General features: G+C 56.0%; 1 protein-coding gene across 1 annotated transcript in view; it reads left to right on the forward strand.

The window, feature by feature from the left end:
* Positions 1–23,989, forward strand: part of zanl (zonadhesin, like) — a 197,699-nt gene that overhangs the window by 33,119 nt on the left and 140,591 nt on the right. Inside the window, exons 8-17 of the mRNA XM_070863313.1 lie at positions 1,094–1,191; positions 3,259–3,340; positions 4,879–4,950; positions 5,825–5,896; positions 6,878–6,940; positions 9,018–9,211; positions 12,117–12,258; positions 13,383–13,624; positions 15,146–15,294; positions 20,924–21,052. Coding sequence (XP_070719414.1) covers positions 1,094–1,191; positions 3,259–3,340; positions 4,879–4,950; positions 5,825–5,896; positions 6,878–6,940; positions 9,018–9,211; positions 12,117–12,258; positions 13,383–13,624; positions 15,146–15,294; positions 20,924–21,052 — 1,243 coding nt within the window. The remainder of the gene's footprint in view (positions 1–1,093; positions 1,192–3,258; positions 3,341–4,878; positions 4,951–5,824; positions 5,897–6,877; positions 6,941–9,017; positions 9,212–12,116; positions 12,259–13,382; positions 13,625–15,145; positions 15,295–20,923; positions 21,053–23,989) is intronic.

Below are 23,989 nucleotides of genomic sequence, written 5' to 3' on the forward strand. Positions count from 1 at the left end.
GAGTGGTGAACCTGTGGAATTCTCTACCACAGAAAGTAGTTGAGGCCAATTCACTAAATATATTCAAAAGGGAGTTAGATGAAGTCCTTACTACTCGGGGGATCAAGGGGTATGGCGTGAAAGCAGGAAGGGGGTACTGAAGTTTCATGTTCAGCCACGAACTCATTGAATGGTGGTGCAGGCTAGAAGGGCTGAATGGCCTGCTCCTGCACCTATTTTCTATGTTTCTATAATGCATTGCTGTGTGTTGAACGCGCACTTCGATGGGAGTAGGCACACGACAGCAATCACACCCCAAGGTCTCCTTGTGTTTCTTACGCTAAATCATTGGGAGAATGGACCAGAATTTAAAATAAAAGCCACCATTACATGGCGGCACACTAGCTTGAGTGTTTATTCGAACGTAAGAGGAGGAATAACTACCCCAGTTCAGGAAGGGTTATATAACCTACCATTAAAGCTATTTATCCTACCATTAAAACCAATTCATTCATTCATAGGCGATCCCTCGAACGAGGATGACTTGCTTCCATGAGAGTTCACAGATGTTTCAATGAAGGACCCGATGTTCCAGGTCCTGAACTCCAGTTGAGGGGGTGGAAGATGCCTGTGGGTGGAATTTTTTTTAACGTGGGGTGGCCGTTGCACACCAGCCACCACACGGGCTTGACAGAGCTAGGTCTTGGTCCAGTGGCAAGGGTTAATCAAGACAACTGGACCTAGTGCGCACACATATCGCACAGTGTGGGCTGGGCCCGTGCTGACCCTGGGCCCTCGGCTCTTCTGGGCCCCGTACCCTCATTTGCCGCACCTCCGCCCACGATGTTCCTGGGCCCGGACCTCCAGCTGTATTTATAGCCCCGACCCACGATGGTGTTCTCACACAGGTCGGGGCGGCCCACCATTAAAACCAATTATCCTACCAAAACCAAGTATGCTACCATTAAAGCCATTTATCCTACCCTATCAAAAGCCTCCACCCTATCCTTCAGATCCCCATCCTACCCAGCAGCAATCTGCCCCCATTTCTGTCCACCTTGTCTGTTCCACACCTTCAGTTTCCTCCTGTTCATGTTGTGTATTCTCACCACAGGAGCCGGCTTGGGCCGACCAGTGTACTCCCTCATTGGAAACCAACACCCAGGCTGGAAACTAGCCGAAGCCACCTACAGAGGGAAAGCAGATGTTCAGGTGGGTCCGATTCATCTCCTTATTAATACCTCGGCAGTTATGGGAAATGCTTCCTTGTGGGGCAGAGGAGGAAATTCGGCGGCTCGTGGCCCCAGGGAGTGACCGTATCTGCAAATGGTCATCGACCCACCCTCAATTTGTGCCTTGGGTTTGGTGTTGAGGAGCCTTAAGAGAGGGAGAGGACTAAATCACCGAGAACCCATCCCATTGGTTGAAGATCAATAGACTGTAGTAAACCCAGGGGATAGGAGTTAAAAACAAGGACGTTCGGAGGTAAAATGTAAACGAGGGGGAGCTTATTCCATTGGAAGGTACCAGGGAAGAGCATTGAAGCGGACAGTATAAATGGGGCCGAGACAACCCGATGTGCATCTGGAGAAAGAAGGATTTGAGGGCTATGGTGAGAAGGTGGGGTCGGGGGATTTACTGAGACAGTGGGTAGGGGGTGCTGAGGGAGATGTTAAGGTAGGATTAGGGTCATGGGGAGATGGTGGGATTGAGGGATAGGGTAAGACGGACAGGTGGAGTTAAAGGGGATGGTGAGAAGTTGGGTGGGATTGAGGGATATGAGGAGAAAGTGGGTAGATGTATTGAGGGATATAGTAGGAAGGTGGGTAGGTGGTATTGAGGGGTATGGGGAGAGGGTGGGATTGGGGGATATGGTGGGAAGGTGGGATTGAGGATATGGGGAGAGGGTGGGATTGGAGGATATGGTGGGAAGGTGGGATTGGGGATATGGGGAGAGGGTGGGATTGAGGATATGGGGAGAGGGTGGGATTGGGGATATGGGGAGAGGGTGGGATTGAGGGATATGCTGGAGATGGGTAGGTGGGATTGGGGGATATGGGGAGAGGGTGGGATTGGGGGATATGGTGGGGAGGTGGGACTGGGGATATGGGGAGAGGGTGGGATTGGAGAATATAGTGGGAAGGTGGGATTGGGGATATGGGGAGGGTGGGATTGAGGGAGATGGGGAGAGGGTGAGATTGGGGATATGGTGAGGAGATGGGTAGGTGGGGTTGAGGGACATGGGAAGAAGGTGGAAGGTGGGATGAGATCAATGAAAAAGGAACAGACCATTGGGCCTGAGACACTTGTCCTGGTCCTAAAAACAATTCTCTGTTGACTGACAGCGGCGGACACTGCACCCCGCCCCCAACCCCCGCCCCCCGCCCCCCCCAGACAGCGAATTTCCGCTCACTGCCGCAGGTCCGCCCCCATTATGACCGACTTCCGGTCCGCCGGAAAAAAAAAGCCAAAGAGCGGAATTTAGCTCAAGAGGCCACCGCATCCACTGCGCCGGTAAGAACAGCAGAAACGGGGTGCACGCGCCCATTTCCAGCGGTGGGCAGTTTCAGCCCCCACTCCTGAGTGGATGGGCCTGGAGGAAATCGATGGTCGAACGGGGCCCTCTTGAGTTGAGGTCCGATTGTTCCACACAGTCACATGTGGAGGAACTCGTCCCACGTCTTTAGGCTCCGGCGCGCGGTATTGCAAGGGAGAGGGTGGGTTTGTTTGCAAATACAGTTCCGTGTATCTCTTCCTCATCCAGGAGTGCTTGAATCACACCTCTGAGTACCTCACGCAAACTTCCGTTTTGAACTGGAGCCAAGAAGCCAGCACAGTGGTAGGCTGCGTGCACCGTTAATCTCAATCATGTTACCGGAGAAATGATAGCTGGGACATCCCGCTCTTCTTCCATTAGTTGGCCATGGGGATCTTTTACGTCCGAGTGAGAGGGGCCGACTGGGGCCTCGGTTTGACGCCTCGTCTGAAAGACGGCACCTCCGACAGTGCGGCGCTCCCTCAGCACTGAGCCAGCCTGGATTGCATGTTCAGACTCTGGAGCGGGGCCTCGAACCCACGATCCTTCCGACGCAGAGGAGTGAGTGCTACCCACTGAGCCATGGCTAACGCAATGCCACGGCACAAGTTGGCGAAGCCGGTTGGCACGCCGGCCAGCAATACCCATCACCCATCCAACAGGGAGGGCCGTTCCGCGGTGAATTGTTCCAGGGGCGCCCGCACTTTATCGAGTAACTCTTCAAATTATCCACTGTCTTGCAGTTTGTCATTGAAGCAGTCCGTGGTGAGACTCCACAGTCTGATATTGCAGTGGACAGCGTGTGCATTGCCAAGTGCCAACAGGGTAAGACGATCTACCCAGTGCCAGCGCTTTATAGGGAAAGGTTAGGGCAGCATCCACACACTATGCATCACCGACCCCACCCTATATACCCTAGCACACACCCTATATTCCCCAACACACATACTATATACCCCAGCTACCACCCTATATTCCCCAGCACACACCCTATATTCCCCAGCTACCACCCTATATACCCAGCACACACCCTATATTCCCCAGCTACCACCCTATATACCCAGCACATACCCTATATTCCCCAGTTACCACCCTATATACCCAGCACACACCCTATATACCCCAGCAGCCACCCTATATAGCCAGCACACACATCCTATATTCCCCAGCACCCACTCTATATACCTCAGTACGTACTTTATATACCAGCACACACACTATATACACCCAGCATACACCTTATATACCCAGCACACACCCTATATACCCAGCAGACACCCTATATTCCCCAGCTACCACCCTATATACCCAGCACACACCCTGTATTCCCCAGCTACCATCCTATATACCCTAGCACCCACCCTATATACCAGCATACACCCTATATAGCCAGCACACCCACTATATACACCCAGCACACACCCTATATACCCAGCACACACACTATATACCCAGCACCCACACTATATACCCAGCACACACTCTATATACCCAGCACACATCCTATATACCCAGCACACACCCTATATACCCAGCACACACCCTATATACCCAGCACACACCCTATATACCCAGCACCCACCCTATATACCCAGCATACATCATATATACCCAGCACACACCCTATATATCCAGCACACACCCTATATACCCAGCACACACTCTATATACCCCAGCACACACCCTATCATCATCATAGGCAGTCCCTCATATTGAGGATGACTTGCTTCCACGCCAAAAAAGGGATGAGTTCACAGGTGTTTCAATGAAGGAACTAATATTCCAGATCCTGAACTACATCCTGAAGGGTGGAAGATGCCTGTGGGTGGATTTTTTTACCGTGGGGTGACCGTTGCACACCAGCCACCACACGGGCTTGACAGAGCTAGGCCTTGGTCCAGTGGCAAGGGTTAACCAGGACGACTGGAGACCAGCTCTGCCGCACGGACCTAGTGCGCGCACACATCGCACAGTGTGGGCTGGGCCCGTGCTGCCCCTGGACCCCTGGTCCCAAACTCACGTCTCTCCTGGGCCCCGATCACGTCCCTCTACAATCTCTCGCCGCTCCTGCTGTACCTGCCCGCGCTCCAATCACCGACCTGGACCTTGATGACGTCACTCTTCGCTGCCGTCGCCCTCCTGTACCAGCTCACACTGCATATCCCAACACACACACTATCCATCCTCCAGCATACACCATACACCAATCAGCTTGTAACTCACTCCTAGTTACCTGCTTTTCTAAATGTATTGCCCCCTAACCCCCCGAACCCCTCGTTTAGATTCCAGCATATAATTCCCTCTTGGTTATCCATCATTCTATATTTAATATTCTTATGAAATCTTTGCTATTTTTGATACAGACTCCACGACAACAACCAAATCACCATCAACCAGCCCGTCGTTCACCACAACCAGAGGGACTGCGGGCCCAGGTAAAGCCAGGACTGAGAGAAAATATTGTAAACAATGGATTGTTGAGAGTCACCAAAACAGTCAAAGTGTCAATTATTCTCTTTGTACCTCACTCCTAGATTTCCTTGTGAACCCCTCGATTAGATTCCAGCCTGTAACTCATTCCCGGGCATCTGTTATTCTATATATAAACCCTCTGAACCCCTCGATTAGATTCCAGCCTGTAACTCATTCCCGGGCATCTGTTATTCTATATATAAACCCTCTGAACCCCTCGATTAGATTCCAGCCTGTAACTCACTCACGGGTATCTGTTATTCTATATAAAAAAAAACCCTCAATTAGATTCCAGCCTGTAACTCATTCCCAGGTATCTGTTATTCTATATATAAACCCCCCGAACCCCTCGATTAGATCCCAGCCTGTAACTCACTCCTGGGTATAAGAACATAAGAACATAAGAAATAGGAGCAGGAGTAGGCCATACGGCCCCTTGAGCCTGCTCCGCCATTTAATACGATCATGGCTGATCTGATCATAGACTCGGGTCCACTTCCCAACCTGCTCCCCATAACCCCTTATTTCCTTATCGGTTAAGAAACTATCTATTGCTGTCTTAAATTTATTCAATGTCCCAGCTTCCACAGCTCTCTGAGGCAGCGAATTCCACAGATTTACAACCCTCAGAGAGAAGAAATTCCTCCTCATCTGTTTTAAATGGGTGGCCACTTTTTCTAAGATTATGACCTCTAGTTCTAGTCTCCCCCTAGTATCTGTTATTCTATATATAAACCTCCCGAACCCCTCGTTTAGATTCCAGCATATAATTCCCTCTTGGTTATCCATCATTCTATCTTTAATATTCTTATGAAACCTTTGCTATTTTTGATGCAGACTCCACGACAACAACCAAATCACCATCAACCAGCCCGTCGTTCACCACAACCAGAGGGACTGCAGGCCCAGGTAAAGCCAGGACTGAGAGAAAATATTGTAAACAATGGATTGTTGAGAGTCACCAAAACACTCAAAGTGTTAGTTATTCTCTTTGTACCTCACTCCTGGATTTCATTGTGAACCCCTCGATTAGATTGCAGCCTGTAACTCACTCCCGGGTATCTGTTATTCTATATATAAACCCCCCCGAACCCCTCGATTAGATTCCAGCCTGTAACTCACTCCCGGGTATCTGTTATTCTATATATAAACCCCCCCGAACCCCTCGATTAGATTCCAGCCTGTAACTCACTCCCGGGTATCTGTTATTCTATATATAAACCCCCCCGAACCCCTCGATTAGATTCCAGCCTGTAACTCACTCCCGGGTATCTGTTATTCTATATATAAACCCCCCCGAACCCCCCGATTAGATTCCAGCCTGTAACTCACTCCTGGGTATCTGTTATTCTATATATAAACCCCCTCTGAACCCCTCGATAAGATTCCAGCCTGTAACTCACTCCCGGGTATCTGTTATTCTATATATAAACCCCCCCGAACCCCTCGATTAGATTCCAGACTGTAACTCACTCCAGGGTATCTGTTATTCTATATATAAACCCCCCCGAACCCCTCAATTAGATTCCAGCCTGTAACTCACTCCCGGGTATTTGTTATTCTATATATAAACCCCCCCGAACCCCTCGATTAGATTCCAGACTGTAACTCACTCCCGGGTATCCGTTACTCTATATATAAACCCCCCAAACCCCTCGATTAGATCCCAGCCTGTAACTCACTCCCGGGTATCCGTTACTCTATATATAAACCCCCCGAATCCCTCAATTAGATTCCAGCCTGTAACTCACTCCTGCGTATCCGTTATATATTATATTATTTATATAAATCTTCTAAACACATCGATTTGATTTCAACCTGTAGATCACTCCTGAGCATCCATTATTATATATTTCATCTTCTTATAAAATCTTTGCTTTTTTTTTGCAGTTTCAACAACAATCACCAAATCGCCATCGACTGGCACCACGACCCAGCGGACCACAGGTCCAGGTGAGTGTAGTGTGTCCGCAGAGGAGAGCAGTGCTGTACCGTCCGCTGCTTATCTCTTATTCTAACTCCTCCTACACGTTGGATTCTCTGGTCCGGAAACATCCGTGGTTCGGTATTAGCTGGGCCTGAGGGAGAGGAGGGTTTATTTTTTTTAAGTTTTGATTGGCTGGAGTGGCTGTCCGTCAGAGTGTGTGTGTTTGCCGATTGGCCGGAGCAGCAGTCAGTCAGAGTGAGTGTGTGCGTGGCGATTGGCCGGAGTGGCTGTCAGTCAGAGTGTGTGTGTGCGGCGATTAGCCGGAGCGACTGTCAATCAGTGAGTGTGTGCACTGCGATTGGCCAGAGCGGCTGTCAGCCAGAGTGTGTGTGCGGTGATTGGCCGGAGCGGCTGTCAGTCAGAGTGAGTGTGTTCGGCGATTGGCCAAGCGACTGTCAATCAGAGTGTGTGTGTTTGGCGATTGGCCGGAGCGGCTGTCAGTCAGAGTGAGTATGTTCGGCGATTGGCCGGAGCGGCTGTCAGTCAGTGAGTGTGTGTGCGGCGATTGGCTGGAGCGGCTGTCAATCAGTGAGTGCGTGCGCGGGTGCTGAGAGAACCGCCCACAGGCACGCGCGTGCACTGTCGACAGGTGCCGATAAGCGTGACCTCCCGTGGTTCAGAAAATGCTCTGTTCCGGCACCGGTCAGGTCCCAAGGGTGCCGAACCAGAGAAGTCCAACCTGTATAAGATTCTCGGAGGGTTTCAGGACCAGCCTGTGGTGTCGGTGCGACTGTTGTAAGCGGCTGGTGAAATGTTTGTAGAGCTGTTGCCCATTAACCGGTTCAGGCAGCGGGCGGTCGAGGGGGTCGTTCAGCCCGACTGCCTGCCTCTCTTCCGCCACTATGTTCGCGCCAGGGTGTCCCTGGAGATGCAGCACGCGGTGTCCACCGGTACGCTCGCGGCCTTCCGCGAGAGGTGGGCGCCGCAGGGACTGGAGTGCATCATCACCCCCGGGAACTAACTTGGCAAAGTTTCCAGTTGATTTGGAAATTTGTGGGTCCTAATGCCCTTACTAAAAGGGGGCACTTGATTTAAAAGTTCGCTCTAAAATAGTTGTGGAGCTGTTGAGTTGGGAGTGGCTTAGCCAGTCACATGATAAAACATAGAAACATAGAAAATAGTAGCAGTAGTAGGCCATTTGGCCCTTCGAGCCTGCACCGCCATTCAATATGATCATGGCTGATCCTCTATCTCAACCATATTCCTGCTTTTTCCCCATGCCCCTTGATGTCTTTTGTGTCTAGAAATCTATCTATCTCCCTCTTAAATATATTCAGTGACTTGGTCTCCACAGCCTTCTGTGGTAGAGAATTCCACAGGTTCACCACCCTCTGAGTGAAAACATTTCTCCCCATCTCGGTCCTAAATTTACCAGCCCGTAAACTGAGACTGTGACCCCTTGCTCTAGACTTCCCAGCCAGGGGAAACATCCTCCCCGCATCCAGTCTGTCCAACCCCGTCAGAATTTGATACCTTTCAATGAGATCCCCTCTCGTTCTTTTAAACTCTACTGAATACAGGCCTAGTCGACCCAATCTGTCCTCATACGACAATCCTGCCATCCCAGGAATCAGTCTGGTGAACCTTCGCTGCACTCCCTCTATGGCAAGTATAGAAACATAGAAACATAGAAAATAGGTGCAGGAGTAGGCCATTCGGCCCTTCGAGCCTGCACCACCATTCAATGAGTTCATGGCTGAACATGCAACTTCAGTACCCCATTCCTGCTTTCTCGTATCTCCTGATGTTCACAAGACTCAATAAAACCCCGGCCAGTTGGGTCTAGGTCATCCAACGATGAGGTATGCAGTTGTGAACCTAGTGGATGAACTGGTAATGTGCAGTGTGATTGTTAAACCTTTTGTTAATAAAGCAACTAGTTCTTAATAGCAATGCGTTGCTGTGAATTCTTAAGCAGAACCCGTGACGCAAATACATTACAGCGGGTAGCGGTGGGACGCGGTGAGGGGTGCCCGCCTCTTCGCGGTCTGGGCAGAGGAAGCATTCCTTGAGCGTGACCCTCCTGCGTCTCTTTCCTTCCAGTGTCCTGTCCGCCCAACTCGCACTATGACCCCTGCGGAGCCGGCTGCTCCCCCCGATGTGACAAGCCCACCCCGGACTGTCCAGGCGTCTGCGTGTCCGGGGGATGCGTCTGCAACAAGGGCTTCTTCCAGACAGGAGGCGGGTGCGTCCCGGCCGAACAATGCGGCTGCCTCCACGGCGACGCGTACTACCAGGTAACGGAGGCACCAGCAGCGACTCGGGCTGCAAACCGGGCTGAAGGGTTTCTCAAGGCGGTGATGTGGGGCCGATGGATACATTTATGGATGATTGTGTACGACTGTCCTCATCATCATCCAACTACCTTGAGAGTAATTAGGCGAAATTCCTTTACCTCGAGGGATATACACGTTGAACCTCCCCTTATCCGGAACCCTCGGGACCCGGCCTGTTCCGGATAAGGGATTTTTTTTTTCCGGTCGAGGGGTGGTCGCATTAAATCGGATGGTGCGGGTACTGAGCAAGGGGTTATCGGGGCTGGCTGGCATGGGGCTGGGAGTGCGGCAGAGAGATCATGGGTGGGGGGGGCAGGGGGGTGGTGCGGGGGCATGGTGGGGGTCGCAGGGTCAGGCCAGCGATTGCAGGAGTCGGCAGCGAGGAAGGACTTCAATTTGTTCATGGCGGAGTTCTGTGCAAGCGCCACCCAGTGGCCGGGAATGGTTCCAGACGAGGGGTGGATCTGGATAAAGGAGTTCTGGATTAGGGAGTTCTGGATAAGGGAGTTCTCAATAAGGGAGTTCTGGATTAGGGAGGTTCAAGCTGTGTTGTGTTTGACTATATTTGAACTACCACTCCCTTAATAAGATGCCGTATAACTCCTAAGACCCTTTGGGTCCCTGTGTGTGACCTGTGATCCTAATCTTACAAGATTCACGGGAACACCACCAACTCCAAGTTCCCCTCTGAGTCACACACACTGTCCCGACTTGGAAATATATCAGCCATTCCTTCTAGGAATCTTCCTGGGCTACATTGTTTCAAGAAGGCAGCCCACTACCATCTTCTTCGGGCATCAAGGAATGGAGGCCTTTCCAGTGATGCCCACACCCTGAGAATGTATTTACAGAAACAGCAGTGCCAGGGTAGAAATGCATCAGACTGTGTCAGTGTGGTCAGGGCAGAACCTGCTTCTATAACGGTCTCCACACAGTGCCAGTATGCTCAGTGCACAAAGCAGACCCATGCCAATGCAATCATTTGCCCCGTATCTGTGCCAGTGCTGTCATCACCTGTTTCTGAGTGCTGACATGTCCCAAACGTGTAGTCACTGCTCTGTACCACATCTGTGCCCAGTGCAATCATAGCACAGTGCCAACCCTGTGCCCAGTGCAGACACTGCACTGTATCCAACCAGTGCCCAGTGCAGGCACTGCACTGTATCGACCCTGTGCCTACTGCAATCATAGCACCGTATCGGCCCTGTACCCAGTGCAGACACTGCACTGTATCGACCCTGTGCCCAGTGCGTATACTGCACTGTATCGACCCAATGCCTAATGCAGACACTGCACTGTATTGAACCTGTGCTCAGTGCAGACAGGGCACTGTATCGACCCTGTGCCCAGTGCAATTATAGCACTGTATTTACCCTGTTCCCAGTGCATTCAGGGCACTGTATTGACCCTGTGCCCAGTGCATTCAGGGCACTGTATCGACCCTGTGCCCAGTGCAGACAGGGCACTATATCGACCCTCTGCCCAGTGCAGACAGGGCACTGTATCGACCCTGTGCCCAGTGCAGATACTGCACTGTATCGACCCAGTGCCCAGTACAGACACTGCACTGTATCGACCCTGTGCCCAGTGCAGACACTGCACTGTATCGAAGCTGTGCCCAGTGCAGACACTGCATTGTATCGACCCTGTGCCCAGTGCGTATACTGCACTGTATCGACCCAATGCCTAATGCAGACACTGCACTGTATTGAACCTGTGCTCAGTGCAGACCGGGCACTGTATCGACCCTGTGCCCAGTGCAGAAAGGGCACTGTATTGAACCTGTGCCCAGTGCAATCATAGCACTATATTTACCCTGTACCCATTCAGGGTACTGTATCGACCCTGAGCCCAGTGCAGACAGGGCACTGTATCGACCCTCTGTCCAGTGCAGACACTGCACTGTATCGACCCTGTGCCCAGTGCAGACACTGCACTGTATCGAAGCTGTGCCCAGTGCAGACACTGCATTGTATCGACCCTGTGCCCAGTGCAGAAAATGCACTGTATCGACCCTGTGCCCTGTGCACACACTGTACTGTATCGAAGCTGTGCCCAGTGCAGAAAATGCACTGTATCGACCCTGTGCCCTGTGCACACACTGCACTGTATCGAAGCTGTGCCCAGTGCAGACACTGCACTGTATCGAAGCTGTGCCCAGTGCAGACACTGCACTGTATCGACCCTGTGCCCAGTGCAGACACTGCACTGTATCAACCCTGTGCCCAGTGCAGAAACTGCACTGTATCGACGTTGTTCCCAGTGCAGACACGGCACTGTATCGACCCTGTGCCCAGTGCAGCCACTGCACTGTATCGACCCCGTGCCCAGTGCAGACACTGCCCTGTATCGAAGTTGTTCCCAGTGCAGACACGGCACTGTATCGACCCTGTGCCCAGTGCAGACACTGCACTGTATCGACCCCATGCCCAGTGCAGATACGGCACTGTATCGACCCTGTTCCCAGTGCAGACACTGCACTGTATTGACCCAGTGCCCAGTGCAGACACTGCACTGTATCGACCCCGTGCCCAGTGCAGACACGGCACTGTATCGACCCTGTTCCCAGTGCAGACACTGCACTGTATCGACCCCGTGCCCAGTGCAGACACGGCACTGTATCGACCCTGTTCCCAGTGCAGACACTGCACTGTATCGACCCCGTGCCCAGTGCAGACACGGCACTGTATCGACCCAGTGCCCAGTGCAGACACTGTACTGGCCACAGTCCTGCATCCAGGTCCCACTACAGCCTTGAACGAAAGGCTAATTTCTAACTTGCCCTCTCCTTGTACCAGCGAGTGTCACTCATCAACCATCAGTGCCCGGTCCTCACAGGGCTGATTATATCTGTTTCTCCTTCCAGCCTGGACAGATTATCTGGTCAGATGCCTGTACGGCCATCTGCCGTTGCTTTGGAAACTTCAGTGTCCAGTGCGCCAACATGAGCTGCGGCGCAGACGAATACTGCGCAGACGAAGGTGGCGTCCATGGCTGTTACCCAAAAGGTAAAGTTAGACCCTACTCTTTCCTATTTGCTCATGTTCGGAGACATAAAGAGCTGGATCTCCAGGATCGGACACCTTTTATAGAATCCTACGGGACTGGATTTTCGGCTTTGCTCATTTCGGGGCAGTAAAGTTTGCGCCCGGGAACAGTCAGCAAAATTGGGCCCCGAGTGTGGGGCGGGGCGCTAAGGCAGGCGTTACACCTCTCTTCGGGCGCTAGGCCAGCTAAGCATGAGAATATCCCGAGCTAAACAGCTGGCCTGGGAGCGTTTGAGAGAGACCTGGGGCGGGAGTGGGTGGGGGGGAGGAACAACCCCTTGGAAAGAAACGGCAAAAACATTCCCAATAAATAACTCAACACAAAAAATCTAGCCCCAGGCTTTTAGGCCTTCCCTCCATTCCCCTGCAAGAACACGATCAAAAATGTTGCGGCTTCCCATGGTTCTCTCATCATCATCATCATCGAGAGTTCACCGATGTTTAAATGAAGGACCCGATGTTCCAGGTCCTGAACTCCAGTCGAGGGGGGTGGAAGATGCCTGTGCGTGGATTTTTTTTAACGTGGGGTGATCGTTGCACACCAGCCACCACACGGGCTCGACAGAGCTAGGGAGACTAGAACTAGGGGGCATGATCTTAGAATAAGGGGCCGCCCATTTGAAACTGAGATGAGGAGGAATTTCTTCTCTCAGAGGGTTGTAAATCTGTGGAATTCGCTGCCTCAGAGAGCTGTGGAAGCCGGGACATTGACTAAATTTAAGACAGAGATAGACAGTTTCTTAACCGATAAGGGGATAAGGGGTTATGGGGAGCGGGCGGGGAAGTGGAGCTGAGTCCATGATCGGATCAGCCATGATCTTATTGAATGGCGGAGCAGGCTCAAGGGGCCGTAAGACCTACTCCTGCTCCTATTTCTTATGGTCTTTATCCAGTAGCAAGGGTTGACCAAGACGACTGGAGACCAGCTCTGCTGCACGGACCCAGTGCGCGCACGTATCGCACAGTGTGGGCTGGGCCCGTGCTGCCCCCTGGGCCCTCGGCTCTTCTGGGCCCCGTACCCTCATTCGCCGCTCCTCCGCCCACATTTCTCCACGCGAGCACTCAATCAACGTTTTCCTCCTCAGGTTCCTCCACCTGCACGGCGTCCGGCGATCCCCACTACACCTCCTTCGACAAGCGCAAGTTCAACTTCCAGGGGAACTGTACCTACGTGCTGGCCCGGCCCTGCAACTCCAGCCGCACCCCGTTCGGCGTGTACGCGGACAACGAGCACCGCGGCGGGGGCAAGACCGTGTCCTACGTCGGCGCGCTGCACGTCAGGGTCTATGGCGTCACCGTGTCGGTGCTCAGGGACAGAGTGGTCCAGGTGAGCGGGGGAGGGGGGGAGGGGGAGGGGGAGAGGGTGAGGGTGAGGGCGAAGGGGGGAGCGAGGGGGAGAGCCGCCATTGCAGGCCTGTCACCGTCCATCACCAGCGCCATCGTCAAGGCCCAGGTCGGTAGATTGTTGTCGGGCGAGGGGATCGAGGGACGTGTAGCAAAGGGCGGGTGGGTGGGTGTTGAGATACACAACATTCACGATGTAATGGTACAGTGGAACGGGCTCGAGGGGCTGAATGGCCTCCTCCTGGTCCTATGTATTTCCAATGGATGAACTCATTTCCCGATCACACCCCTGGCCTGTATGTTTAATAGCTCACTGCACTCTGGAATGGTTCTGCAGATTGGAAGGAGGCTATTGTAGTCCCCATTTCAAACAAAGGTGACCAGGCAGACCCGGGTAACTATAGGCCCATCAGTTTAACATCATGTAAAGTCCTGTCCCCTCAGTACATTCACACGAGGCATGTAGTGAAGTCAAGGTCACTCTGGACCTGCACCTTTATTTCACAGCTCTGGAATGCTGCACTTGCCTGAGACCTGCCCTTATATACCTGTCTCTTGCAAGTGCACCCCTGGTGGTAAGGTATGCTGGTGGTTACAGGTCATATCTTATTACAGTCATGTATAGCATGTTAGGATACAGTTATATATAATAATGTAAGATACATGACACATCAGTAATAGGTAAGATGCTTGCAAGAATCATAAAGGATGCGATATATGAATACTTGGATAGGGAGGGACATATTAAGGTCACCCAACATGGCTTCATAAAAAAAAAGGTCATGTCCCACAAATCTAATTGTATTTTTTGAAGAAGTTACAAAGTTGGTGGATGAGGGAAGTCCAGTAGACATTGCCTACTTAGATTTTCAAAAAGCTTTTGACAAGGTACGGCACAAGAGGCTTCTCTATCAGTTCGGAGCCTCTGGTATTAGTGGTAATATAGTGAGCTGGATACAGAACTGGTTGGCAGGATGCAGGCAAAGAGTAGTTATAGATGGATTCGGATCTGTTTGGAGACCGGTCACCAGTGGTGTCCCGCAGGGATCAGTGTCGGGACCGTTGCTATTTACTATTTTTATGAATGATCTGGATTCAGGGGTTGGTGGCACAGTTTGTCGATGATACCAAGATCTGTGCCAGTGCTGGAACTGTAGAAGAGGCTGGTCTGATTCAGGCAGATCTAAATGTGTTGGGAGACTGGGCTCAAGACTGGAAAAATGACATATAACTTGGATGAGTGCAGGGTCATGCACGTGGGCAGGGCAAATGCTCAACATTCATACACCCTCCAGGGAAAGGCGTTAAAGACGGTGGAGATTTGGGCATTCTGGTGCATACATCCTTAAGGTACACGAACAATGTCTGGAGCAAATAGGGTGTTGGGGTGTATCCATAGGACAATTGAGTATAAGACGAGGCGTACTGTCTTGTCCTTGGACAAGACCTTAGTCAGGCCGCATTTGGAATAATACTGACTCATTTCTCCACGTCTTGTGTTCAGGTGGATGGGAAATCAGTCACCATCCCCATCAGCCCGATCCCCGGAGTCACCGTCAAACCCTCCGGGAGACACGTGGCGGTGCGAACCGACTTCGGCCTGACCGCGCGGTACGACGGCAATCACCACGCCGACGTCAGAGTTCCCAGCGAGTAAGTAACGTTCGGCTCGCTCCCCGTCCCCTCCCCCTCCCCACCCCCGGGGTGGGAGCGTGTTGGGGAACGGTGAGTGGGGGGGGGGGGGGTGCGGGAGTGTGTTGGGGAACGGTGAGTGGGGGGGGGGCGCGGGAGTGTGTTGGGGAACGGTGAAGGGGGCAGGAACGCGTTCGGGAATGGCAAGGGAGTGAGGGGGGCAGGAACGTGTTAGGGAACGGTGGTGGGGGGGGGTCGGGAGTGTGTTGGGGAATGGTGAGTGGGGGGGGTGGCGGGAGCGTGTTGGGGAACTGTGAGGGGGGGGGCGCGGGAGTGTGTTGGGGAACGGTGAGTGGGGGGGGGTCGGGAGTGTGTTGGGGAATGGTGAGTGGGGGGGGGTCGGGAGTGTGTTGGGGAATGGTGAGGGGGGATTGGGAGTGTGTTGGGGAACGGTGAGTGGGGGGGTCGGGAGTGTGTTGGGGAATGGTGAGGGGGGGGGGGGGTCGGGAGTGTGTTGGGGAATGGTGAGGGGGGGGTCGGGAGTGTGTTGGGGAACTGTGAGGGGGGGGCGCGGGAGTGTGTTGGGGAACGGTGAGTGGGGGGGTCGGGAGTGTGTTGGGGAATGGTGAGGGGGAGGGGGTCGGGAGTGTGTTGGGGAACGGTGAGTGGGGGGGTCGGGAGTGTGTTGGGGAACGGTGAGTGGGGGGGTCGGGAGTGTGTTGGGGAACGGTGAGTGGGGGGGTCGGGAGTGTGTTGGGGAACGGTGAGGGGGAGGGGGTCGGGAGTGTGTTGGGGAACGGTGAGTGGGGGGGTCGGGAGTGTGTTGGGGAACGGTGAGTGGGGGGGTCGGGAGTGTGTTGGGGAACGGTGAGGGGGAGGGGGGCGGGAGTGTGTTGGGGAATGGTGAGTGGGGGGGGTGGCGGGAGCGTGTTGGGGAACTGTGAGGGGGGGGGCGCGGGAGTGTGTTGGGGAACGGTGAGTGGGGGGGTCGGGAGTGTGTTGGGGAATGGTGAGTGGGGGGGTCGGGAGTGTGTTGGGGAATGGTGAGGGGGGGTTGGGAGTGTGTTGGGGAACGGTGAGTGGGGGGGGCGCGGGAGTGTGTTGGGGAACGGTGAGGGGGGGGTCGGGAGTGTGTTGGGGATCGGTGAGTGGGGGGGGTCGGGAGTGTGTTGGGGAATGGTGAGTGGGGGGGGTGGCGGGAGCGTGTTGGGGAACTGTGAGGGGGGGGCGCGGGAGTGTGTTGGGGAACGGTGAGTGGGGGGGGGTCGGGAGTGTGTTGGGGAATGGTGAGTGGGGGGGGGTCGGGAGTGTGTTGGGGAATGGTGAGGGGGGGTTGGGAGTGTGTTGGGGAACGGTGAGTGGGGGGGTCGGGAGTATGTTGGGGAATGGTGAGTGGGGGGGGTGGCGGGAGCGTGTTGGGGAACTGTGAGGGGGGGGGGCGGGAGTGTGTTGGGGAACGGTGAGTGGGGGGGGTCGGGAGTGTGTTGGGGAATGGTGAGTGGGGGGGGTCGGGAGTGTGTTGGGGAATGGTGAGGGGGGGTTGGGAGTGTGTTGGGGAACGGTGAGTGGGGGGGGCGCGGGAGTGTGTTGGGGAACGGTGAGGGGGGGGTCGGGAGTGTGTTGGGGATCGGTGAGTGGGGGGGTCGGGAGTGTGTTGGGGAACGGTGAGTGGGGGGGTCGGGAGTGTGTTGGGGAACGGTGAGGGGGAGGGGGGCGGGAGTGTGTTGGGGAATGGTGAGTGGGGGGGGTGGCGGGAGCGTGTTGGGGAACTGTGAGGGGGGGGGCGCGGGAGTGTGTTGGGGAACGGTGAGTGGGGGGGTCGGGAGTGTGTTGGGGAATGGTGAGTGGGGGGGTCGGGAGTGTGTTGGGGAATGGTGAGGGGGGGTTGGGAGTGTGTTGGGGAACGGTGAGTGGGGGGGACGCGGGAGTGTGTTGGGGAACGGTGAGGGGGGGGTCGGGAGTGTGTTGGGGATCGGTGAGTGGGGGGGTCGGGAGTGTGTTGGGGAACAGTGAGTGGGGGGGTCGGGAGTGTGTTGGGGAACGGTGAGGGGGAGGGGGGCGGGAGTGTGTTGGGGAATGGTGAGTGGGGGGGGTGGCGGGAGCGTGTTGGGGAACTGTGAGGGGGGGGCGCGGGAGTGTGTTGGGGAACGGTGAGTGGGGGGGTCGGGAGTGTGTTGGGGAATGGTGAGTGGGGGGGTCGGGAGTGTGTTAGGGAATGGTGAGGGGGGGTCGGGAGTGTGTTGGGGAACGGTGAGTGGGGGGGTCGGGAGTGTGTTGGGGAATGGTGAGGGGGGGGTCGGGAGTGTGTTGGGGAACGGTGAGTGGGGGGGTCGGGAGTGTGTTGGGGAATGGTGAGGGGGGGGTCGGGAGTGTGTTGGGGAACGGTGAGGGGGGGGTCGGGAGTGTGTTGGGGAACGGTGAGTGGGGGGGTCGGGAGTGTGTTGGGGAATGGTGAGGGGGGGGTCGGGAGTGTGTTGGGGAACGGTGAGGGGGGGGTCGGGAGTGTGTTGGGGAACGGTGAGTGGGGGGGGGTCGGGAGTGTGTTGGGGAATGGTGAGTGGGGGGGGGTCGGGAGTGTGTTGGGGAATGGTGAGGGGGGGTTGGGAGTGTGTTGGGGAACGGTGAGTGGGGGGGGGCGCGGGAGTGTGTTGGGGAACGGTGAGGGGGGGGTCGGGAGTGTGTTGGGGATCGGTGAGTGGGGGGGTCGGGAGTGTGTTGGGGAACGGTGAGTGGGGGGGTCGGGAGTGTGTTGGGGAACGGTGAGGGGGAGGGGGGCGGGAGTGTGTTGGGGAATGGTGAGTGGGGGGGGTGGCGGGAGCGTGTTGGGGAACTGTGAGGGGGGGGCGCGGGAGTGTGTTGGGGAACGGTGAGTGGGGGGGTCGGGAGTGTGTTGGGGAATGGTGAGTGGGGGGGTCGGGAGTGTGTTGGGGAATGGTGAGGGGGGGTTGGGAGTGTGTTGGGGAAAGGTGAGTGGGGGGACGCGGGAGTGTGTTGGGGAACGGTGAGGGGGGGGTCGGGAGTGTGTTGGGGATCGGTGAGTGGGGGGGTCGGGAGTGTGTTGGGGAACGGTGAGTGGGGGGGTCGGGAGTGTGTTGGGGATCGGTGAGTGGGGGGGTCGGGAGTGTGTTGGGGAACGGTGAGGGGGGGGTCGGGAGTGTGTTGGGGATCGGTGAGTGGGGGGGTCGGGAGTGTGTTGGGGAACGGTGAGTGGGGGGGTCGGGAGTGTGTTGGGGAACGGTGAGGGGGAGGGGGGCGGGAGTGTGTTGGGGAATGGTGAGTGGGGGGGGTGGCGGGAGCGTGTTGGGGAACTGTGAGGGGGGGGGCGCGGGAGTGTGTTGGGGAACGGTGAGTGGGGGGGTCGGGAGTGTGTTGGGGAATGGTGAGTGGGGGGGTCGGGAGTGTGTTAGGGAATGGTGAGGGGGGGTCGGGAGTGTGTTGGGGAACGGTGAGTGGGGGGGTCGGGAGCTTGTTGGGGAACGGTGAGGGGGAGGGGGCGGGAGCGTGCTGGGGAACGGTGAGGGGGAGGGGTCGGGAGCGTGTTGGGGAACGGTGAGAGGGAGGGGGGCGGGAGTGTGTTGGGGAACGGTGAGTGGGGGGGTCGGGAGCGTGTTGGGGAACGGTGAGGGGGAGGGGTCGGGAGCGTGCTGGGGAACGGTGAGGGGGAGGGGTCGGGAGTGTGTTGGGGAACGGTGAGGGGGAGGGGGGCGGGAGCGTGTTGGGGAACAGTGAGTGGGGGGGTCGGGAGTGTGTTGGGGAATGGTGAGTGGGGGCGTCGGGAGTGTGTTGGGGAATGGTGAGGGGGGGGTCGGGAGTGTGTTGGGGAACGGTGAGGGGGGGGTCGGGAGTGTGTTGGGGAACGGTGAGTGGGGGGGTCGGGAGTGTGTTGGGGAACGGTGAGTGGGGGGGTCGGGAGTGTGTTGGGGAATGGTGAGTGGGGGGGGCGCGGGAGTGTGTTGGGGAACGGTGAGGGGGGGTCGGGAGTGTGTTGGGGAACGGTGAGTGGGGGGGGCGCGGGAGTGTGTTGGGGAACGGTGAGGGGGGGTCGGGAGTGTGTTGGGGAACGGTGAGTGGGGGGGGCGCGGGAGTGTGTTGGGGAACGGTGAGGGGGGGTCGGGAGTGTATTGGGGAACGGTGAGGGGGGGGTCGGGAGTGTGTTGGGGAACGGTGAGGGGGGGTCGGGAGTGTGTTGTGGAACGGTGAGTGGGGGGGTCGGGAGTGCGTTGGGGAACGGTGAGTGGGGGGGTCGGGAGTGCGTTGGGGAACGGTGAATGGGAGGGGGGCGGGAGTGTGTTGGGGAACGGTGAGGGGGAGGGGGGCGGGAGCGTGTTGGGGAACGGTGAGTGGGGGGTCGGGAGTGTGTTGGGGAATGATGAGGGGGGGGTCGGGAGTGTGTTGGGGAATGGTGAGTGGGGGGGTCGGGAGTGTGTTGGGGAATGATGAGGGGGGGGTCGGGAGTGTGTTGGGGAACGGTGAGGGGGGGTCGGGAGTGTGTTGGGGAACGGTGAGGGGGGGGTCGGGAGTGTGTTGGGGAATGGTGAGTGGGGGGGCCGGGAGTGTGTTGGAGAACGGTGAGGGGGAGGGGGGCGGGAGTGTGTTGGGGAACGGTGAGTGGGGGGGTCAGGAGTGTGTTGGGGAACGGTGAGTGAGGGGGTCGGGAGTGTGTTGGGGAATGGTGAGGGGGGGGTCGGGAGTGTGTTGGGGAACGGTGAGTGGGGGGGTCGGGAGTGTGTTGGGGAACGGTGAGTGGGGGGGTCGGGAGTGTGTTGGGGAATGGTGAGGGGGGGGTCGGGAGTGTGTTGGGGAATGGTGAGGGGGGGGTCGGGAGTGTGTTGGGGAACGGTGAGGGGGGGGTCGGGAGTGTGTTGGGGAATGGTGAGGGGGAGGGGGGCGGGAGTGTGTTGGGGAACGGTGAGTGAGGGGGTCGGGAGTGTGTTGGGGAATGGTGAGGGGGGGGTCGGGAGTGTGTTGGGGAACGGTGAGGGGGGGGTCGGGAGTGTGTTGGGGAACGGTGAGTGGGGGGGTCGGGAGTGTGTTGGGGAACGGTGAGTGGGGGGGTCGGGAGTGTGTTGGGGAACGGTGAGGGGGGGGTCGGGAGTGTGTTGGGGAACGGTGAGTGGGGGGGTCGGGAGTGTGTTGGGGAACGGTGAGTGGGGGGGCCGGGAGTGTGTTGGGGAACGGTGAGTGGGGGGGTCGGGAGTGTGTTGGGGAACGGTGAGTGGGGGTCGGGAGTGTGTTGGGGAACGGTGAGTGGGGGGGTCGGGAGTGTGTTGGGGAACGGTGAGTGGGGGGGTCGGGAGTGTGTTGGGGAACGGTGAGTGGGGGGGTCGGGAGTGTGTTGGGGAACGGTGAGTGGGGGTCGGGAGTGTGTTGGGGAACGGTGAGTGGGGGTTTGGGAGTGTGTTGGGGAACGGTGAGGAGGGGGTTTGGGAGTGTGTTGGGGAACGGTGAGTGGGGCAGGAACGCGTTGGGGAATGGCGAAGGGGTGGGAGGGGGCAGGAACGCGTTGGGGAATGGCGGGGGGGGCGCGTTGGGGAACGGCGAGGAGGGGGGGTACCGTGCTTGTGGAAGGAGTGGCGTCCCGTCACGCGCTCGCTAGCGCTCTGTGTCTCGCTCTGCGCCGCTAACGTCCGCGTCTCTCTCCCGTGTCCAGCTACGCCGGTGAGCTGTGCGGCCTGTGTGGCGACTACAACGGGATCCCCGGCGACGATTTCAGGACCCCCGAGGGGCGGCTGGTGAAGGGGGCCAACGACTTCGGTAACAGCTGGAACGTGGCGGAGAAGTGAGTGGGCGATCCGGGCGGGCCGCACTCGTCTCTCGTTGTTTCCCTATCTTCCCTCGAAGGGCGGTGTGAGGCAGTGGGAGGGGCCGCGGGCTCAGTAACCCTCCGACAGGGTGGGGCGTGATTGTTGTTTTGGTATCTCCGCGCTCTTCCCTGTTAAAGCATTCTCAGGCTGATTAACTGAATACTCCTTCCATGGGTATAACCATCTTTCTATAACCGATAGCTGGGTTAGTCCTCTACAGTGGGAATCGTCATAGGCGGTCCCTCGAAGCGAGGATGACTCCAGTTGAGGGGGTGGAAGATGCCTGTGGGTGGATTGTTTTAACGTGGGGTGGCCGTTGCACACCAGCCACCACACGGGGCTTGACAGAGCTAGGCCTTGGTCCAGTGGCAAGGGTTAACCAGGACGACTGGAGACCAGGCTCTGCTGCACGGACCCAGTGGGCGCACATATCGCACAGTGTGGGCTGGGCCCATGCTGCCCCTGGGCCCCTCGCCTCTCCTGGGCCCCCGATCACGTCCCTCCTCGAACTCTCGCCGCTCCTTCGCCCCGACCTCGCTGCTCCCGCTGTACCTGCCCGCACTGCAGTCAGCCGTCTCCCTCCTGCAGCAGCACGCGCTGATCCCTGCCGTGGTATACCACCACACGCTGATCCCTCCAATGGCCCCGGCCAGCCGATGGTTTTGCATCCTTGCCCTGTCCAACAGGTTATAAAGTTCAGACTTGAGATTTATGAGAAATTACACAAGACTCGAGTTCTGCCTTTAACTTTTTAGCGACAAAGACAGATTTAAAACCACTAACCACTATTCGGGCAGTCTACCAATAATGTTACCAGAAATCACACATACAATCGCCCGCAGATAATCAGTCCAGCGTTGTGTTGTGTCCTTAGATGCTCTAACAATGACTCCACGAGGCGTTGTACTTGAACTGTCGTGACCTTTATTAGTAAACTCCAGACTGAGGATCACACCTGGTGGCCTGCCTTTTATACTGGGCCAGGCACACCTGTACAGGTAACCTACAAGTCTCCCACTGCTGTGCCCTCTGGTGGCACACCTTGTGATAGAACAAACAGTAGCCATGTAGGATACATGACACGTTGATTATAGGTCTTCCTTCCCGCAATGCCTGGCCAGGTCACCTCCTTCCCTGGCTGCAGCAGGCCCTCTCAAAGCCGAGCTGACTGGCCAGGTCCTTTATACAGGTATGCCTGCCTTTCTTAGTACTTGTAAATCAAGAATCCAGGATCGTGAGAAGCTTTCTTTTAAGGTCCGATTCGAATTGTGAAACTTTCACACACAACACATCCTGCGTCCGCCGCCTTTACCAAGACTCACGTTGTCCATTCACTCTAAAAAAAAGTTTGCAGAAGTGGGCAGGAACCCACCCGGGCATATTTCCCGTCTTACCTTGCGTCCTGTTCTTTAGAACGTCCCAGGTTTGAGTCCTCCCCTATAGCCACCTTTCACGGGCTTGTGGCCTCTGCGTCGTAGACACAAAGGGGCTTGATTTTCCGCTCCCTTTGCGCTGTGGGTTTCGCCCGCGGAGCGGCGTGAAGGGCGGCGGTGAGGTCTCCCGCGCCCTGCCGCGATCCTCGGGTCGGGTTTCGCGGCGGCGCGGAGCAGCACCGCCCAGGGGGGGGTGCGGGGAGCCGTGCCGGGTGTACAACGCCTCTGGTTCGCGACACCGTCCGACTTTCGACTCGAACCCGACCCGTCCCGCCCGGAACCGCGCCTCGCAACGACCGCCTGGCAAAACCAGAGCGGTCCAGCCATGCCGCGAGGCGGTGAGGACGATAAAGCGCTGTCACGGTAAGCGCGAGTGTTTGTTCTTTTCATTTCTTTCCGCGGTTTGTGTTGCGGTGGCGCGGGAAATGTTTTGGGAGTGTTTGTGTGGGTTTTTTAAGGTTCCCACCGACCCACCTCGCCATAGGCCTCTCTCGTAGCGTACATGGCCCGGCACTTCAGTTCCCGAGTTTTCCATTTTTGCGCCTCGAAAAGTTTGTACAACGCCCAAACTTCCTGACCGAAGCGCAACCTATTCCCGGCCGCTAACTTTCCCGCCCTGCCTCCGTTTTCGCCTAAAATCCAGCCCCCAGTCTGTAAAACCTGAGGAGGTTTGTATACCCCTGTTGTCTAGGACCATCTGCTGCAGCCAAGACCATTGTTCAGTCTGGCCCATCTGGAACACGGCCTTTGACCTTACAGAGCAGTATACCAGCGTCGAACAGCTCTGCTTACAAGTTTACTCGCCTGTTCGACAATTACCCGCCGCCTTTATTTCATATTGTAAAATCTTTTGGTTGGCAAATCATTTTTAATATATTGCAAAGTTAAGTCTCTGTATATTCTTACACATACGATGACCAATTCAGGAGAACTTTGACCCAGAGAGCGGTGAGAATGTGGAACTCGCTGCCACAGGGAGGGGTTGAGGCGAATAATATCGATGCATTTAAGGGGAGGCTGGACAAACATGAGGGAGAAGGGAACAGAGGGATATTCGGATGGGGTTCGATGGAGTAGGGGTGGGACAGGCTCGTGTGGAGCATAAACACCGGCACGGACCCGATGGGCCATATGGCCTGTTTCTTTTCTGTAAATTCAGTCATTGATCATATTGAAGACAGAGATCGCTAGATTTTTGGATATTGAGGGGATCGAGGGATATGGGGATAGTGCAGGAAAGTGGAGTTGAGGTCGGAGATCAGCCATGATCTCATTGAATGGCGGAGCAGGTTCGAGGGGCCGAATGGCCGACTCCTGCTCCTAATTCTTATGTTTGTAAGTTCTTATTATAACCGCCTTGTTTCTGTGACGTGCTTCCCTGATCTCTGTCCATATACATCCCATCCACTACGTGTGGACCAATGGCCTGTGCCTGTGCTGTATATCCCACGTGATTCTACCTACAGATTAATTCTGCCC

This window comes from Pristiophorus japonicus, chromosome 20 (genome assembly GCF_044704955.1).
Source record: "Pristiophorus japonicus isolate sPriJap1 chromosome 20, sPriJap1.hap1, whole genome shotgun sequence".
NCBI classification, from domain to species: domain Eukaryota; kingdom Metazoa; phylum Chordata; class Chondrichthyes; family Pristiophoridae; genus Pristiophorus; species Pristiophorus japonicus.